The sequence below is a fragment of the Micromesistius poutassou genome (assembly GCF_964030765.1).
Source record: "Micromesistius poutassou genome assembly, chromosome: 9".
NCBI lineage: Eukaryota > Metazoa > Chordata > Actinopteri > Gadiformes > Gadidae > Micromesistius > Micromesistius poutassou.
Window position 1 is genome coordinate 42,501 of NC_140279.1, and position 16,772 is coordinate 59,272.

Genomic DNA, 16,772 nt, shown 5'->3' on the forward strand with positions numbered 1-16,772 from the left:
CTCCTCCTCCATCAGTCCCGCCGGCCATCAGCCCCGACGCCTCCCGCTACCTGGCGCCGCTGGACTCCTCCGTGACGCTGCGTTGCCACGCCGACGGCTCCCCGCCGCCCTCCGTCTCGTGGCACAAGGACGGCCGGCCGCTGGCGGAGGCGGAGTCGGCGCGGCTGCGCGTGCTGGGCTCCGGCGCCCTGCAGGTGGCCTTCGCCCGGCCCAGCGACACGGGCCGCTACACCTGCACGGCGGCCAACGCCGCCGGCTCGGCCAGCCTGGAGATGAGCCTCACCGTGCAGAGTGCGTTGCTGCCCCGTCGCTGATGTCCGTCTCTCGTTGGCGGTTGAAGGGTCGTTGCCGTCGGCAACCACCCGTGTTTTTTTTTTTGCACCAGAGATCTGCTTTGCTTGCTCTCTTGATGATCTCAGGAGTTGTACTGAATCGATATTATACAAAAGTGATTTTTTTTTCAGAAAATGTTTTTCCGTATTTTCCAAATCTAATTCAAATTCTAATTCAAATTCAAAAAACTTTATTTGTCCCCAAGGGGCAATTGAAGACAGACACGTAAAGCAGCAACATTTACACAGGACATATTTAATACATATTTGTAAAACGGGTGGCTTAAATCAAGCGATCTGATTGGTTCCCAACTGTTGTATATTGAGCGTACACACACAGCTATGACGCCCGCTCAGTTTACAGAGTTCCGTATCACTCCGCGCTTAACTTGAACTGTTGTTTATTTATATATAAAAGCAATAGCATAGTTCACTGAAGACTAAAAACATGTTGATTGCTGGAGAGGATGGAAATGTTGTACAGCAATAGGCACACGGTGAGTGAACTTCATAGTAGGCTAAATTGCCGGCGAACCGAACTACCGTCTCTAGCCTTCTCTCTGAAGGACGCTACAGTGTGTTGCATAGCAACCGCCACACACCTTGCAGGCAGCCAGGAGGGACTACTTTTTTGTATTCGTTTAAAAAAATGCTTTTCCGACTTTCTCGCTTTTTCAGAATTGAGGGTGTCTATGACTTTCATTTCACCATACTTACGTAACCGTTTCATAAAAGCAATAGTTGACTTTGTGCCTGTCGTGATCTATTGCTTAAATATAAAATACTACATTCCTATTTCACCTGTGTCATTAGCCGTTTCTCAATTCGCGTTCTCGTGCGTACTTGCGTTCTCGATAAACGTCATCAGTGGTAGCCCAAGCACTGTTCCAATTCCAAGTACGCGAGAACGCGAGTACTGTCATAAAACCCGGAAGTGTTCTCGATGCGTTCTCGATGAGGCCGTTCTACCGAGGACGCATCGGAGGTGACTCGTGTGGACTTGGGACCGTTAAATATCCCAGAATGCATCATCGAGTCCGCTGCTGTTCCAATTGCAGAGTGCGTACTCGCGTTCTCGGAAGTCTGTACTTGAAAGTCCGGACTTGCCAAGTACGTACTTCCAAGTCCGCGAGAACGTAGTCCGCGTACTTGGTATTGAGAAACGGCTATTGTTTAGTTGTCATCTTCACAACGCAAACCCCACACTCTTTAACTCTGTAACTCCTCCCCTCCAGTCCCGCCCTCGGTGAGGGGCGGAGCTCCGGAGGTGGCCGTGGTGGAGGGCAGCCAGGCCCGGCTGCGGTGCTCGGCGGAGGGCGTCCCGCAGCCCTCCCTGTCCTGGGAGAAGGAGGGCGTCCCGCTCAGCCAGACCACCGGGGAGTACAGCGTCCTGCCCTCGGGGGAGCTGGTCCTCCACGCCGCTCAGGTAGGGTGGTGGTGGTGCTGTCTGTGTGGTACTCAGGTAGGGTGGTGGTGGTGCTGTCTGTGTGGTACTCAGGTAGGGTGGTGGTGGTGGTGTCTGTGTGGTACTCAGGTAGGGTGGTGATGGTGCTGTCTGTGTGGTACTCCCCGCCCGTACCAGTCGTAAGGTGTAAATCTCCCAGCTTTCTTGCAGCATTTCACTTTTGGTCATACTATAAACCTTCCCACTCGTAGTTCAGTGGAGCCGACCGTACCGCTTGACAACAAGCTCTGGGGTTTGTTAAATCTCGCTCTGTTTCTTTAAGACTCTCCGAGCGTACCTACAGCGCCGTTCTTAGGGTCGCAGAAATGTGAAAACCTTACCAGAAGACTTCTGCTCACCACCTTCTGCCTCTTCCCGTCCTCCTGCTCCTCCTCCTCCTGCTCCTCCTGCTTCTGCTTCTCCTCCTCCTCCCCCTCCTCCTCCTGCTTCTGCTTCTCCTCTTCCTCCTCTTCCTCCTCCTCCTCCCCCTCCTCCTGCTCCTCCTCCTCCTCCTCCTCCTCCTCCCCCTCCTCCTCCTCCTGCTCCTCCTCCTCCCCCTCCTCCTCCTCCTCCTCCTCCTCCCCCTCCTCCTCCTGCAGCCCGATGACGCGGGCCTCTACACCTGCGTGGCCACCAACGCGGTGGGGGAGGACAGCCACGCGGTGGCGCTGTCCGTCCACACCCAGCCCGTCTTCAGCCGGCTGCCCGGGGACGTGGCCCTCAGCAAGGGGGAGCGTCTGGCGCTGGCCTGCGGGGCCGGCGGAGCCCCCCTGCCCAAGATCAGCTGGGCCTTCAACAACAGCATCCTCCCAGGTTCCGCCCCATGAGCCCGTTAGAGCACAGCGCCTTGTAGAACCCAGCGCATGTGGAACGGGTTCCAGTGTGCTGCTTACACTCATCTGGTCCAAAGCTGAGAACCTAGGATACAAAGTGACTAGGGGCTGTTGTCCCTCTACGGGGTTAAAAGGTGCCATGACGGTGCCACCAGGTGTGAGTGTGATTGGCCGTTACAAGCCGTTTTGGAAATCATCATCACAGGTGTGCGTGTCCACCTAGATGTGTGACGGACAGATGAGCAGCGTCTGCTGCAGTCCACTGGGTAGGCTGGCTGGTAGACTGATCTATCAGCACACAGCCAGGTGGACACGCCCACTTTCTGCCCCTTGTGACGTCATAAGGGGCAGATTTCCAAAACGGCTCGTAGCGGCTAACCACACCACACCCGGTGGCACGTCACGGCACCTTTAACACTTTTGCTGTTGCACACTTGAGTTGTTCTCAGCAGCGTTGGGTTATCAGGTGCGTCAATCACGAATCCTGAAGACTAGAGAAGACTAGGATCAAGTGTTGTTCCTTTTTTTTTTTATACTTTATTTATAGATTTTGAAAGTATGCATACAAACATCCAAAACATACCCACCCACATCTCCCACCCCATGGACTCCCTAGCAAAAACAACAAAACAATAACAGCGACAACCAGACATTATTATGACAGTATGCGAAAATAAATAAAACTATTTTAGAGGCTTAGTCAAGGTTGGAACCACTCAACAATCCGGTAGTCATCCAATGTCATGTACTTTACATTTCTACACATCATATACACTTATTTTTTTTAATTGAATGTAAATTCAATTAAAGCTCGCCAAGAGAGGCTCATCAGTATCAGCGTCAGCACATAGCAACAAAGCAGTCCTGAGTCATAGTGATAACACCGTTTCCTGGTTTATGAAGAAATAAAAACAAAACAAATAAATAATCAGGAGCGATCAAGTGTTAAGTGTGTGTTGTCCCCTTGCTGTCTCAGCGCACTACGACCACATGGGCCACAGCGAGCTGGTGGTGGAGCGGGTGACCAAAGAGGACTCCGGCTCCTACACCTGCGTGGCCGAGAACAGTGCGGGAACCGTCCAGTCTGTGGCCTTCGTCTACGTCAAAGGTGCCCACTGCAGCCACAGCAGCTCACTGTGGCTCTCTCTCTTTATCTCAGCTCAGTTTCATCGTCATCATCGTATTCACTTGATCTCTCTCTCTCTCTCTCTCTCTCTCTCTCTCTCTCTCTCTGTCCCCCCTCTCTCTCTCTGTCTCTCTCTGTCCCCCCTCTCTCTCTCTGTCTCTCTCTCTGTCTGTCTCTCTCTCTCTCTCTCTCTCTGTATGTCTCTGTCTCTCTCTCTCTCTCTCTCTCTCAGAGCCGCCCATCATCGATGGAGACCACCACTCCACCCGTGTCGAGCTGTTGGGGGGCAACGCCGTGCTGCACTGCGAGGTCCGGGGCGACCCCCCCCCCACCATCCAGTGGAGCAGGAGGGGCGTCACCGTGGAGACCAGCCAGCGCGTCCGCCAGCTGACCAACGGCTCCCTGGCTATCTACGGCACCGTGGTACGGAGAACCGCCTCCAGACCCCCAGACTACCAGACCTCCAGACCTCCAGACCCCCAGACCTTCAGACCTACAGACCTACAGACCTCCAGACCTCCAGACCTCCAGACCTTTAGACCTCCAGACCCCAGACCTCCAGATCTTCAGACCTTCAGACCTCCAGACCCCCAGACCCCCAGACCTCCAGACCCCCAGACCTCCAGACCTCCAGACCTTCAGACCTCCAGACCTCCAGACCTCCAGACCTTGACCTCCAGACCTTCAGACCCCCAGACCTCCAGACCTTGACCTCCAGACCTTCAGACCCCCAGACCTCCAGACCTCGACCTCCAGACCTCGACCTTCAGACCTCCAGACCTTCAGACCTTTAGACCTCCAGACCTCCAGACCTCCAGACCCCCAGACCTTCAGACCTCCAGACCTTGACCTCCAGACCTTCAGACCCCCAGACCTCCAGACCTTGACCTCCAGACCTTGACCTCCAGACCTTCAGACCCCCAGACCTCCAGACCTCCAGACCTACAGACCTCCAGACCTTCAAACCTCCAGACCTTTAGACCTCCAGACCTTCAGACCTCCAGACCTCCAGACCTCCAGACCTTCAGACCTCCAGACCTTTAGATCTCCAGACCTACAGACCTTCAGACCTACAGACCTTCAGACCTTTAGATCTCCAGACCTACAGACCTTCAGACCCCCAGACCTCCAGACCTACAGACCTTTAGATCTTTAGACCTCCAGACCTCCAGACCCCCAGACCTCCAGACCTCCAGACCTCCAGACCCCCAGACCTCCAGACCTCCAGACCTCCAGACCTCCAGACCCCCAGACCTCCAGACCTTCAGACCTCCAGACCTTTAGACCTCCAGACCTTTAGACCTCCAGACCTCCAGACCTTCAGACCTCCAGACCTTCAGACCTCCAGACCTCCAGACCCCCAGACCTTCAGACCTCCAGACCTCCAGACCTCCAGACCTTCAGACCTACAGACCTACAGACCTCCAGACCTCCAGACCTTCAGACCTACAGACCTACAGACCTCCAGACCTCCAGACCTTCAGACCTCCAGACCTCCAGACCTCCAGACCTTGACCTCCAGACCTCCAGACCTTTAGACCCCCAGACCCCCAGACCTTCAGACCCCCAGACCTCCAGACCTACAGACCTTCATTCCACACACTCACTTCTGTTCCGTTGTCCGTTGATGTTCTAATGTATGTGTTGATACAATATCAAAGCCACGTGCTAAACATGCAGAAGGAAGGTTCTTCTGGCGGTGGAGGTTGCCCGTCTCACTCTGAGCAGAGCCGTCTGTGTTGACGTGTTTCCTCCCGTGGTTCAGGGCGAGGACGCCGGCCGCTACGTGTGCGTGGCCGCCAACGACGCCGGCGTGGTGGAGCGGAGTGTCTCCCTCGTCTTGCAGAGTACGTGTTCAACCCCTTTGCATTAGCGTTCCCAAACGGCGTTCCCAAACGGCGTTCCCAAAGGTCCCGTCACGTATGGCCTAACACACGGAGCGTCTCTCTCTCTGCAGGCGCGCCGACCATCAGGGTGGAGCCGCTGGAGGCGCTGGTGGACGCCGGCTCCGCCGTGCTGCTCCACTGCCGGGCCGAGGGGGAGCCCGCCCCGGGCGTCCAGTGGGCCCGCCAGGGCCGCCCCCTGCTGGCCGGCGAGCGCCTCTCCGTCCTGGCCAACGGCTCGCTGCTGCTCAGCAGCGCCCAGCGCGAGGACACGGCCGAGTACGAGTGCACGGCCAGGAACCCGCTGGGCTCCGCCACGGCCCGCATCGCGCTCACCGTGAAAGGTGAGGCCAGACGGCCGGAGACCCAGAGACACCCAGAGACCTCCAGAGACCCAGACCTCCACAGACCCAGACCTCCAGAGACCTCCAGAGACCTCCAGAGACCTCCAGAGACACCCAGAGACCTCCAGAGACCTCCAGAGACACCCAGAGACCCAGAGACCCAGAGACCCAGAGACCTCCATAGACACCCAGAGACCTCCAGAGACCTCCAGAGACACCCAGAGACCCAGACCTCCAGAGACCCAGACCTCCACAGACCCAGACCTCCAGAGACCCAGACCTCCTCTTTTGTTGGGGGTCAAGATGTTGTGGCGCTTCTTCCCACGGGATTCGGGAAAAGTTAAATTTTCCAGCTGGCTCCGTTAGCGGTGAAGGAGTGGTGAAGTTTGCTAAGCATGAAATACGTCACGACCAAACGTTAGCGATTGGTTAAGGCAGATCCGGAGTGGCACTGGGCAGAGCCAATAGGTTTTAAACTTCAACAGCACCCGCCTTCAAGTGAGAAATCGTTTGTCTCTATAGCAGTTCTAGACCATCGGTGTGAATGAAATGAGTACGAAGGTCTAGTTAGGACTAGGCTAACTTTAAACAGCACTGTCCGTCTAAAACCCTCCGTGTGCGCGTCCTCTCTCTCAGTGCACGGGGGCTACGCGGAGTGGACCCCGTGGGGCCCCTGCAGCGTGTCCTGTGGGCTGGGGGCCCAGAAGAGGCTGAGGCAGTGCAACATGCCCCTCCCCGCCAACGGGGGGCGCCACTGCGCAGGGCCGGACGCAGAGACACGGCGCTGCCAGGGGAAGCCCTGCCCAGGTGTGTGTGTGTGTGTGTGTGTGTGTGTGTGTGTGTGTGTGTGTGAGTGTGAGTGTGAGTGTGAGTGTCTGTCTGTCTGTCTGTCTGTCTGTCTGTCTGTCTGTCTGTCTGTCTGTCTGTCTGTCTGTCTGTCTGTCTGTCTGTCTGTCTGTCTGTCTGTCTGTCTGTCTGTCTGTCTCTGTGTGTGTGTGTGTGTGTGTCTCTGTCTGTCTGTCTGTCTGTCTGTGTGTGTGTGTCTCTGTCTGTCTGTCTATCTGTGTGTGTGTGTGTGTATGAGTGTGAGTGTGAGTGTGTCTGTGTCTCTGTGTGTGTCTGTGTGTGTGTGTGTCTGTCTGTGTGTGTGTGTGTGTGTGTGTGTGTGTGAGTGTGTCTGTGTCTCTGTGTGAGTGTCTGTCTGTGTGTCTGTGTGTGTCTGTCTGTGTGTGTGTGTGTTCCAGTGTGTGTGTGTGTGTGTGACCCACCCCCTCTCTCTCCCCAGTGGACGGCCGCTGGTCCGACTGGTCCCCGTGGGAGGAGTGCTCCCGGAGCTGCGGTCAGGGCAACCGGACGCGGGTGCGCAGCTGCAGTCGCCCTCCTGCCCAGCACGGGGGCGCTGTCTGCCAGGGCCGCGCCGTGGACACCATGCTGTGCAACGTCAAACCCTGCCCTGGTGAGTGGCCCCCAGGGGCCCCCCCCCGGGCCCTGGTGAGGGGTCCCTCTCCCCAGGGCCCCCCCCCCAGGCCCTGGGGAGGGGTCCCTCTCCCCAAGGGCCCCCCTGGCCCTGGTGAGGGGTCCCTCTCCCCAGGGGCCCCCCAGGCCCTGGTGAGGGGTCCCTCTCCCCAGGGGCCCCCAGGGGCCCCCCGGGCCCCGGCAGCGTTCACCTCACCACTAGTGGAATCTTCTCCTCACCTGCAAATGAATCATCTCTTATATATTTCATTTCTCAATAAGATAAGTTGTTAGTTCAAATATAAAACCACACCCAGGTGTAATACACAACATAGTGGTGATACATTTGTCAAATATTAAGATGATTTTTTAATATTCAACGCAAAATGAAGCTGTATGCACAGCAGTCTGCCGTCCACCCACCCACCCTGACTGACTGTGTTATTAGAGTCACAAGCCGTTTCTCAATACCAAGTACGCGGACTACGTTCTCGCGGACTTGGAAGTACGTACTTGGCAAGTCCGGACTTTCAAGTACAGACTTCCGAGAACGCGAGTACGCACTCTGCAACTGGAACAGCAGCGGACTGGATGATGCATCCTGGGATATTTAACGGTCCCAAGTCCACACGAGTCACCTCCGATGCGTCCTCGGTAGAACGGCCTCATCGAGAACGCATCGAGAACACACACGGGTTTTACGACAGTACTCGCGTTCTCGCGTACTTGGAATTGGAACAGTGCTTGGGGCTACCACCACTGATGACGTTTATCGAGAACGCAAAGTACACGAGAACACACGAGAACGCGAATTGAGAAACGGTTACAGTCTGCCGTCCACCCACCCTGACTGTCATTAGAGTCACAGTCTGCCGTCCACCCACCCACCCACCCAGCCTGACTGACGGCGGTCGACTCCCAGCCCGCCGCTCCGCTCACTCTCCCCTTCCTCTCCTCCTCCAGTGGCGGGGAGCTGGGGGGGCTGGTTGCCGTGGAGCCCCTGCAGTGACACCTGTGGCGAGGGCGCCCAGAGCAGGCTCCGCCTCTGTAACGACCCCCCGCCGGCCTTCGGCGGGCCGCGCTGCGACGGCCCGGACGCTCAGACCCAGCGCTGCACGGAGAGACCCTGTCCCGGTAAGAGGGGTCCTGGTGAACCCGGGTCCAGGGCCCCCGCCCCCCCCTGCTGGGTGGAACCGTCGAGGAGGATAGGACTATAAACATGATCAACATAAAGATAAAGAAACTAAAACAACACATATTGTTTAAGTCCTTTGCAGTGGAACCTTGAGACATTACGTGTGAACGTGTTACGACTGGGCATGGGCGAAAACGATTCTTTTCCGGGAATCAGTTCTTTCAGTTCCCTTCACTGTCACAAATCGTTGACAATCGAGACAAGAGGAGACAGAGGAGAGGAGGAGGAAAAGGAAGAGACAGAGGAGATGTAGGCGGCAAAGCAGAGTGTACCACGTTTGATTCGTTTGATTCGTTTCGTTCAGTTGGTTAAGTCATACGGTCTGTTACGTCATTGGGCGGGGCATCTCAGGTGTCTGGCCTCACCGCTTTGCTTGTAAATAATGAGGTACGCCCGCAAATGGAGCCTTTTTAAAACACCAGAAGGTCTCAGACGGTGACAGTGCTCGGGGAAAACAGCTCATTTCTGTGGCATTATCCTACGACGCCGCTCAAGCATTACACGTGTGTGGCTTTAAGAAGAACAGCCTCAAGCTGCTTCAACCACCATGAGAACGTTTTAGACTCAATCAATATGAAGTCGAGGGGAGACAAAGCTCTGTTTGTTTGTATCTTTAATTTACGTGACCATATTGTTAAAAAAAAAAGAATCAGTTCTCTTGTTTTGGGAATCAGTTCTCGTCGTTCACCTTCGGGATTTGTTCGTTCTGACCGAATCGTTCGCGAATCGCCCATGCCTAGTTACGACGAGTGAGTCCTCTTAGCTCAGAGTCCCGCTGCTTCATGGATCTACGTTGGAGTCTGGCTGCATGGAGCTCACTTTGTTGAACTAGTGAGAGCACCTCTTTGTGTTTCAGTGGACGGGAAGTGGTCATCATGGGTGAGCTGGGGAGCCTGTGGCGTTTCCTGTGGGGGCGGGACCAGACAGAGGACCCGCCTCTGCGCCAGCCCCGCCCCCCAGCACGGCGGGCGGCAGTGTGAGGGCAGCGACGCCCACACGGACTTCTGCCACAGCGAGCCCTGCCCCGGTGAGACCCCTGCTGTTCATTTACTAACCTTTATTTTACCATTGAGATTTAACATCTCTGTTTCAAGGAGGAGTCCTGGCCAAGAACGCAGCATAAACATAAAAGTTCCACATTTAACATTTAAAAAACAAACTTCACATTTAAAATACAATACAAGACACAAACCAATAAGACAAATCACAATAAAGCATCAATTCCATAGATACTTAATATATCCAACCAGCGGACGACGACTAGAGGAGTCTCTGTCTGTCGGTCCGTCTCCTGCCATCTTCTCCTCCTCCACTCTCCCCCCCGCCCTCGGTGTGTGAGGACCGCTCTCCCCCCCCCCCCCCCCCTCGGTGTGTGAGGACCGCTCTCCCCCCACCGCCCCCCCTCCCCCCCTAACCCTCTCTGTGGTGTGGATGGAGCCTGACCTCCACCCTCTCTGTGGTGTGGCTGATGGAGCCTCCACCCTCTCCCCCCCCAGTGGCCGGCCACTGGGCCCCGTGGAGCAGCTGGGGCGGCTGCAGCAGGACGTGCGACGGCGGCCAGGCCCGGCGCTACAGGACATGTGACAACCCCCGACCGGCCAACGGGGGCCGGGCGTGTGCCGGGGCGGACACACAGATACAGAGATGCAACACGGACAGCTGCCCAGGCGAGTGTGTGTGTGTGTGTGTGTGTGTGTGTGTGTGTGTGTGTGTGTGTGTGTGTGTGTGTGTGTGTGTGTGTGTGTGTGTGTGTGTGTGTGTGTGTGTGTGTGTGTGTGTGTGTGTGTCTGTGTGTGAGAGTGTGTGTGTGTGTGTGTCTGTGTGTGTGTGTGTCTGTGTGTGTGTGTGTGTGTCTGTGTCTGTGTGTGTGTGTGTGTGTGTGTGTGTGTGTGTGTGTGTGTGTGAGACAGAGAGATCGATAGACATATGGTTTGATTGATTGAGATGATTGATTGATTTAGATTGATTGACACACGTCAGTGTGATTGACAGTTTGATTGACTCTTGTCTGCAGTGGACGGCAGCTGGAGCTCCTGGGGGCCCTGGGGGGCCTGCTCCTCCTCCTGCGGAGGGGGGGGGCGGACGCGGGTCCGACTGTGCAACAGTCCGTCGCCTGGCAACGGGGGGCGGCCCTGTCCAGGGGACCCGTCCCAGCTGGCCAGGTGTCACACTCAGGCATGCCCAGGTAGGGCTTTGGTGCGTGTGTCTGTGTGTGTGTGTGTGTGCGGTGTGTGTGTGTGTGTGTGTGTGTGCGGTGTGTGTAGTGTGTGTGTGTGTGTGTGCGGTGTGTGTGGTGTGTGTGTGTGTGTGTGTGCGGTGTGTGTGTGTGCGGTGTGTGTGTGTGCGTGCGTGCGTGCGTGCGTGTGTGTGTGTGTGCGGTGTGTGTGTGTGTGTGTGCGTACGTGCGGTGTGTGTGTGTGTGTGTGTGTGTGTGTGTGTGTGTGTGTGTGTGTGTGTGTGTGTGTGTGTGTGTGCGTGCGTGCGTGGTGTGTGCGGTGTGGTGTGTGTGTGTGCAGTGTGTATGTGTGTGTGTGTGTGTGTGTGTGTGTGTCTATACTCGTGTGTGTGTGTGTGTGTGTGTGTGTCTATACTCGTGTGTGTGTGTGTGTGTGTGTGTGTGTGTGTGTGTCTATACTCGTGTGTGTGTGTGTGTGTCTATACTCGTGTGTATGTGTGTGTGTGTGTGTGTGTGTGTGTATGTGTGTGTGTGTGTGTGTGTGTCTATACTCGTGTGTGTGTGTGTGTGTGTGTGTGTGTATCTATACTCGTGTGTGTGTGGTGTGTGTGTGTGTGTGTGTCTATACTCATCCCCCCCCCCCCCCCCCACCAGGCGGGCCCCAGACGGCCCGCGGCAGCATCATCGGCAACATCAACGACATCGAGTTCGGCATCGCCGTCCTCAACGCCACCGTCTCCGACAGCCAATCGGGAGGCCGGCTCATACAGGCCACCATCAGCAACGTGCCGCGGTCCTTAGGTCAGTTCACCGCCCCGGGCACGAGGCGCCGAGGTCCTTAGGTCAGTTCACCGCCCCGGGCACGAGGCGCCGAGGTCCTTAGGTCAGTTCACCGCCCCGGGCACGAGGCGCCGAGGTCCTTAGGTCAGTTCACCGCCCCGGGCACGAGGCGCCGAGGTCCTTAGGTCAGTTCACCGCCCCGGGCACGAGGCGCCGAGGTCCTTAGGTCAGTTCACCGCCCCGGGCACGAGGCGCCGAGGTCCTTAGGTCAGTTCACCGCCCCGGGCACGAGGCGCCGAGGTCCTTAGGTCAGTTCACCGCCCCGGGCACGAGGCGCTGCAGGGTGTACGCGCATCCTTAAAAAGTCTTAAATCCGTTAAAAATGTCACATGCTGGTCTTAAATACTGTAACTCAAGGTCTTAAATTTGTCGGGGCAGGACTATTTATTTATTTATTTTTCTCGCGGGACTTTTCGGGAAGGACACGTAGAGAGGCTTCTTTCTTGCTAGATACTTGGTCGGAAACACGCCGTTAAACTGCACTTGTACTTACAGCTTTTGAACCAGAGAGCACTGAGTATCACTTTATGTTCAATAAACAGACAATATATATATATTGGTGATATATGGTGATATATGGTGATATATGGGTGATATATGGGTGATATATGGGTGACATATGGGTGATATATGGGTGCTATATGGGTGATATATGGGTGATATATGGGTGATATATGGGTGATATATGGGTCGATATATGGGTGATATATGGGTGATATATGGGTGATATATGGGTGATATATGAGTGATATATGGGTGATATATGGGTGCTATATGGGTGATATATGGGTCGATATATGGGTGATATATGGGTGATATATGGGTGACATATGGGTGACATATGAGTGATATATGGGTGATATATGGGTGACATATGGGTGATATATGGGTGATATATGGGTGATATATGGTGATATATGGGTGGATCACTAGTATAATCATGCATCAACTCAAAAAGTCTTCTTTAATGAACCAGATGTGCCCTCTGTCTGACCCCTGACCCCTGACCTCTGACCCCTGACCCCTGACCTCTGACCCCTGACCTCTGACCCCTGACCTCTGACCCCTGACCCCCAGGCCCGGCCATGAGGAAGCTGATCTCCGTGCTGAACCCCGTCTACTGGACCACGGCCGGGGAGCTGGGGGGCGCGGTCAACGGCTTCACCCTGACGGGGGCGCTGTTCAAGAGAGAGACGCAGGTGGAGTTCGCTACAGGTGAGACAGACAGACGGACAGACAGACGGACGGACGGACAGACAGACAGACAGACAGACAGACAGACCAGCAGACAGACAGACAGACCGACCATCAGACAGACAGACAGACAGACAGACAGACAGACAGACAGACGGACAGACAGACAGACCATCAGACAGACAGACAGACCAGCAGACAGACAGACAGACCAGCAGACAGACAGACAGACAGACCAGCAGACAGACAAACAGACCAGCAGACAGACCAGCAGACAGACAGACAGACAGACCAGCAGACAGACAGACAGACAGACAGACAGACAGACAGACCAGCAGACAGACAGACAGACCAGCAGACAGACAAACAGACCAGCAGGCAGACAGACAGACAGACAGACAGACAGACAGACAGACAGACAGACAGACCAGCAGACAGACAGACCAGCAGACAGACAGACAGACCAGCAGACAGACCATCAGACAGACAGACAGACAGACAGACAGACCAGCAGACAGACAAACAGACCAGCAGACAGACAAACAGACAGACGGACAGACAGACCAGCAGACAGACGGACAGACAGACCAGCAGACAGACAAACAGACAGACCAGCAGACAGACAGACCAGCAGACAGACAGACAGACAGACCAGCAGACAGACAGACAGACCAGCAGACAGACAGACCAGCAGACAGACAGACAGACAGACAGACCAGCAGACAGACAGACAGACAGACAGACAGACCAGCAGACAGACAGACAGACAGACAGACAGACGGGTTGATTTGTTGAACCGCTATAAGTGGCTGACTGTGATTGGACGTTGTTCCAGGGGAGATCCTGAGGATGACCCACGTCGCCAGGGGGCTGGACTCTGACGGAGCGATGCTATTGGACATCGTGGTGAACGGACACACCCTGCAGCTGCCCTCCCAGGTGGACGTCGTCATCAAGGTGAGGAACACCAAGAGTCCCTCTGCTGAAGCACTGTGGGCCGCCACTGGAGATCCACCCATATATTATCGGCCGATGTTTCTGTTTTCTATGTATCGACATCGGACGATTTTTTTCGCCTTTTTTTAAAATTATTATTATTTATTTAATTTATTTTATATTTTTTCCCAGCATGATTTACAGGAAGTTCAATAAATGTTCCTTTTTTAAATTGAGACTTGGAACATTTGTTATCATCATTGTGTCATTTTTATGACGTAAATCGAGGGAGCAAAAGCAGAATCGGCTCCAAATATCGGCTCAAGATAATCGGTATCGGCGTATCGGTCAGCAGCGAAGGCTGATGGGGAAAAAATCGGTATCAGTATCGGCCCTAAAACATCCATACGGGTGGACCCCTCGCCGGTACATTCAAGTGCTGTGTAGACAGCAGTAGCACGAGTAAAGAAATCAAATCACAATCAAACAAAAATGATTTGTGAATGACATAAAGTTTAACACCTTAAACACCTAAACACACGAGAGTTTGTATGAGTTATGATTTATCCATAACGGAGAGCTTTGTGTTTCCAGGACTACAGCGAGGACTACATCCAGACCGGGCCGGGCCAGCTGTACGCCCTCTCCACCCGCATGTTCAGCGTGGACGGGGAGAGTGTGCCCTACTCCTGGAACCACACCGTCACCTACGACCCGGCCAGGGGCAAGATGCCCTACCTGGTGGAGACGCTGCACGCCTCCCACGTCACCGCGCTCTACCACCCCCTGGAGGAGACGCTGGAGTATCGCATCCACGCCGCCATAGCCAAGGGTACGTCTGGAAACTAGGCATGGGCAAAATGATTCTTTTCCGGGAATCAGTTCTTTCAGTTCCCTTCACTGTCACAAATCGTTCGTTTGATTCGTTTCGTTCAGTTCGTTCAGTTGGTTAAGTCATACGGTCTGTTACGTCATTTGGCAGGGCATCTCAGGTGTCTGGCCCCGCCCCTTTGCTTTTAAATATGAGGTACGCCCGCAAACGGAGCCTTTAAAAACACCAGAAGGTCTCAGACGGTGACGGTGCTCGGGAAAACAGCTAATTTCTGTAGCATTAGCCTACGCATCACACTTGTGTGGTTTTAAGAAGAACAGCCTCAAGCTGCCTCAACCACCATGAGAACGTTTTAGACTCTATCAATATGAAGTCGAGGGGAGACGAAGCTCTGTTCGTTTGTATCTTTTATTTATGTGACCATATTTTTGTTTTATGTAAAAAAAAATCAGTTCTTGTCGTTCACCTTCGGGATTCTTTCGTTCTGACCGAATCGTTCGCGAATCGCCCATGCCTATTGGAAACCCTTTCATCCAGTCGTAGTGGCGGGTGTGACATCAGGGTGTTTCATAACCAGGTCTGCGTACGGTGTCACACGACGTCTGCATATTTTTCATCGGCCACATATATATATATATATATATACGTTTTCCCAGTTTTTTTTTTTTAATTTAATTTCTCACAAAACCTGAGCTTAGATTGCGTCAACCTTCCGCTGGTTGAACTAGCGCGTGGTGGGCTGGACAAGAGACACCTGGACGCGCCCCCATGTGGTCGTGTTGCTGCTGATTCTCCAGCTGTGGTTTGTCTTGACGTTCACCTGAACGTGTCTCCAGGTGACCGGAGTAACCAGTGTCCTCAGGGCTTCCTGCTGGACTCTGCTGGTCCATACTGTGCTGGTAGGTCCTCTCTGCTCTCCTCTCTGGTCTCCTCTATGCTCTCCTCTATGCTCTCCTCTCTATGCTCTCCTCTCTGCTCTCCTCTCTCTGCTCTCCTCTCTGCTCTCCTCTCTGCTCTCCTCTATGCTCTCCTCTCTGGTCTCCTCTATGCTCTCCTCTCTGCTCTCCTCTCTCTATGCTCTCCTCTCTCTGCTCTCCTCTCTGCTCTCCTCTCTGCTCTCCTCTCTGCTCTCCTCTCTGGTCTCCTCTATGCTCTCCTCTCTCTGCTCTCCTCTCTGCTCTCCTCTATGCTCTCCTCTCTGCTCTCCTCTATGCTCCTCTCTGCTCTCCTCTCTGCTCTCCTCTCTGGTCTCCTCTCTGCTCTCCTCTCTGCTCTCCTCTCTGCTCTCCTCTCTGCTCTCCTCTCTATGCTCTCCTCTCTGGTCTCCTCTAGGCTCTCCTCTATGCTCTCCTCTCTATGTTCTCCTCTCTGTGGTCCGGGTGGTTCTGTGCTGACGTTGTCGTGGTCTCTGCTCCAGATGAGAACGAGTGTGCGGTGGGGAACCCTTGTTCTCACAGCTGCCACAACGCCATCGGCTCCTACTACTGCTCTGTCCCCAGGGCCTCACCATCTCCGCCGACGGACGCACCTGTCAGGGTACGCACGCACGCGCGCACACGCACACACGCACACATGCACACGCACACAACAGGGTACACACGCACGCACACACGCACGCACGCGCACACACGCACACGCACACAACAGAGTACACACGCACACACGCACACGCATGCACGCGCACACACACACACACACACACACACACACACACACACGCATGCAACAGGGTACACACACACACACACACACACACACACACACACACACACACACACACACGAACCGATGTGGAAATGATACAAATATTATTTATAAATGTAAATAATCAAACACTGTAATAAATGCAATATGGACTCATTACTCAGACATCGACGAGTGCTCGCTGGGCGGGGCGGCGTGCCGCGACGGCCAGGACTGTGAGAACAGCATCGGCTCGTACCGCTGCGTCACGCGCTGTGGGCGGGGCTTCAGGAGGACCGCGGACGGCCTGAGCTGCAGCGGTACGACGCGTCGTGAACAAACGAAAAAAAAAAAAGTTTGATTGAAAACGTCAACGTCTGAATGTGAATCTCTTTAAGCGTGAGGAGCTCGTCTGATGTGTGTTTTTGTGTGTTTTCAGACGTGAACGAGTGCCAGGAGTCGAACCCGTGCAACCAGCGCTGCCTCAACACCGTGGGCA

General features: G+C 54.6%; 1 protein-coding gene across 1 annotated transcript in view; it reads left to right on the top strand.

Moving 5' to 3' along the window:
• Positions 1-16,771, top strand: part of LOC311353563 (hemicentin-1-like) — a gene marked incomplete at both ends in the record, with an annotated part of 57,546 nt that extends 40,775 nt beyond the window's left edge. Inside the window, 22 exon segments of the mRNA XM_084473482.1 lie at positions 16-291; positions 1,568-1,758; positions 2,376-2,589; positions 3,586-3,717; positions 3,968-4,158; positions 5,501-5,582; positions 5,693-5,962; positions 6,599-6,769; positions 7,248-7,418; positions 8,381-8,551; positions 9,469-9,639; positions 10,109-10,279; positions 10,627-10,797; positions 11,443-11,589; positions 12,706-12,843; positions 13,658-13,779; positions 14,353-14,590; positions 15,427-15,489; positions 16,008-16,076; positions 16,079-16,126; positions 16,459-16,593; positions 16,713-16,771. Of these exon segments, the coding sequence (XP_084329608.1) occupies positions 16-291; positions 1,568-1,758; positions 2,376-2,589; positions 3,586-3,717; positions 3,968-4,158; positions 5,501-5,582; positions 5,693-5,962; positions 6,599-6,769; positions 7,248-7,418; positions 8,381-8,551; positions 9,469-9,639; positions 10,109-10,279; positions 10,627-10,797; positions 11,443-11,589; positions 12,706-12,843; positions 13,658-13,779; positions 14,353-14,590; positions 15,427-15,489; positions 16,008-16,076; positions 16,079-16,126; positions 16,459-16,593; positions 16,713-16,771 (3,401 nt within the window).
• Between the last annotated feature and the right edge of the window lies 1 nt (position 16,772).